Below are 2366 nucleotides of genomic sequence, written 5' to 3'. Positions count from 1 at the left end.
GAGAGAGAGAGATCTGATCGGTGAGAGGAGAAAGATTAGATGGTTATTAATAGGGTTAAGGATATTTTAGTCTTTATCATAAAATTTATGTAATTGGGCACAGTAAACAGATTTTTATTGGAATGGTCAACAAGGCCTAATAATTAGTACCAAATGGGTATTATCTCAGGCCTAATATAAGACACTCTTTACGTTTTATAATTCAATTCATCAATCATTCATATTATTATCAATAAAACTTAAGAGTTTTATCTTATTTTCTGGTAAATTTAAGAGTTCTACCTATGAGTTTATGCTTGTAAACTCTCTATCTTAATTTTCTAGGGTTTATAGCCCACCTTATTTCCAGCTGCGTTAATAACAATAGCTCAAATTAATGCCTAAATCACCATGATATTAATTCAAAACTAACTAGACCTTTCTGGACGTAATGTTTGCTTTTAGTAGCAAGTCACTAAAGTGAACTATGCCATGCAAAAACCTATACAAGTATGCAGTAAGGTTTTGTTTCCAAAGTGTTAATAACTTTTTTACCTTGTTCCTTTACTTTATTCCTATAAAAGCTAGGATTACAGAAGGGACGAAAAACTTGCATGGTATCGATCTCAATTATAATTTCAAACATGGTTTTGATTTAAAATAAAAAATAAAAAAATCGAGAACTAATATTATGAGCTTAAAAAAAAAATCGTGTTTTTGGATAGATTCTTAGACTGGAGAGTCATTATAACATCAGGTCGGACAATGTGGGGAACTTCAATAATTTTAAGCCTAAACTGAAATACGTCATATAGTTCAAATGTGGAACATGAAAAACATGAAAACATTTATTGTTATTAAACTCGATCAGAATCGGAAATGTAAAAGGGATCTGTGGGGTGTGGAAAGCAATTGACTTGACCGGGTCTTTTAGAGTTTAGAGGACGCCGATCACTGCAGATTCCAATTTGGACCTTTATTAAATGAAAACAGAGATTCCAATTAATTCTGACCTTCTAACGAAAAGAAAAAAGAAAAAGCTCTTCAAATCGAAACTCGACACTGAATAAGATAGTTCACCCTAAAAATCATGATATTCCAGTTTCACCCTTAATATAATTTAATAGAAAATATATAACTCAAAACTAAAAAAGAAAACTCAAACTGAAAAAAATATATATTAAATAAACTGCATATATAGTCTTTCGATTACAAATCTCACTCACAATTGAAACTAAAGAAAACCTAAACCGGAAAAAGTAGATATAGTGCATAATATCTCTCACATAAATTGGAAGAGAGACTCAAAATTAAGAAAACCAAAGAAATAGTTGTGAACATGAATTCAAGATACAGGTCAACAGATGGGAAAGTGAAATTGTAGGAAGAGAGAGACCTTCGTTTTAAAGAGAGAAAGATTCAGAAAAGAGAGAATTTTTATTGTTGGTGAACCTATAGACGGAAGAAGGTTTCACATAAGCAAAGCAGAAGAAGAAACCAATTGGATTATGCAGTTTATTTTGATTTTGATATTTTTTTTCTTAATTTTTGGTTTTTGTATTATGCTTTTACTTTTATTAGTTTTACAATTTTAAGGACAAAAATGGAAAATATAGGTTGAAAATGTGTTTGTAGGATGAATTAAGAAAACAATAGGGTGGCAATAGCTGTGCAACTAAATTAAAGATAATTAATGGATCTCTCTCTCACTTTCAGTAGAACAAATGTACCAAGTTGAGAACAAATGGATCTATCTATACGTAATATGACAGTAATATGAGAGAGAGAGAGAGAGAGTTACTTTGGCATACCTTGCTGGTTGTGAGTTCTTTGGATCGTGCATGAACAAATCTAGGTCAAAGAGAAAATATATGAGAGAGGTGATGAAGAGTAAGAGGAAAGAGAACAAGAAGGAATTAGTTTCATTTGGGTTCAATTGATTTCTGGGTTTGAGAGAATGAGAGAGCTATAGCACTCAAGCTAGGAGAGGATCCGGAGGAGCCTTTTCTCTATTGCTTTGGCTACAATTAGCATGGCCGACCAGTCGACCACTCAACTCAAACTAAGATGGGGATGATTGAGATATATGAGCTACGTACATGATTCACTTGGCAATGCCGGTGTGTGCTAACTGTGCTTCTTTTTCCATCTTAGTTATTTACTATTGGAAAAATCATCTTCTTTTCTTTTTCTTTGGCTGGCAGGCATGATTCCTCTTTGTTTTCTTAGAGAGAGAGAGAGAGCTTTAAGAATACAAAAGGTAAAGTAAGAATACAAAAGGTAAAGTACTCGTTGCTTTATATATCATAACTTTACCAATCTAGCTACCATTGATCAATTCTAAACAAATTAGAAAATAAATCGTATCACTTCCTCCATCACTTTGT

At 32.3% G+C, this 2366-nt stretch overlaps 1 protein-coding gene across 1 annotated transcript in view; it reads right to left on the bottom strand.

Annotated features, from left to right (window-relative positions):
• Positions 1-2165, bottom strand: part of LOC101315013 — a 4721-nt gene extending 2556 nt beyond the window's left edge. Inside the window, exon 1 of the mRNA XM_004309596.1 lies at positions 1791-2165. Within this exon, the coding sequence (XP_004309644.1) occupies positions 1791-1822 (32 nt within the window). The 5' untranslated portion in view covers positions 1823-2165. The remainder of the gene's footprint in view (positions 1-1790) is intronic.
• Positions 2166-2366: the final 201 nt, after the last annotated feature.

The sequence above is a fragment of the Fragaria vesca genome, unplaced genomic scaffold, assembly GCF_000184155.1.
Source record: "Fragaria vesca subsp. vesca unplaced genomic scaffold, FraVesHawaii_1.0 scf0512996, whole genome shotgun sequence".
NCBI lineage: Eukaryota > Viridiplantae > Streptophyta > Magnoliopsida > Rosales > Rosaceae > Fragaria > Fragaria vesca.
This window is presented reverse-complemented; position numbering and strand designations above follow the sequence as displayed.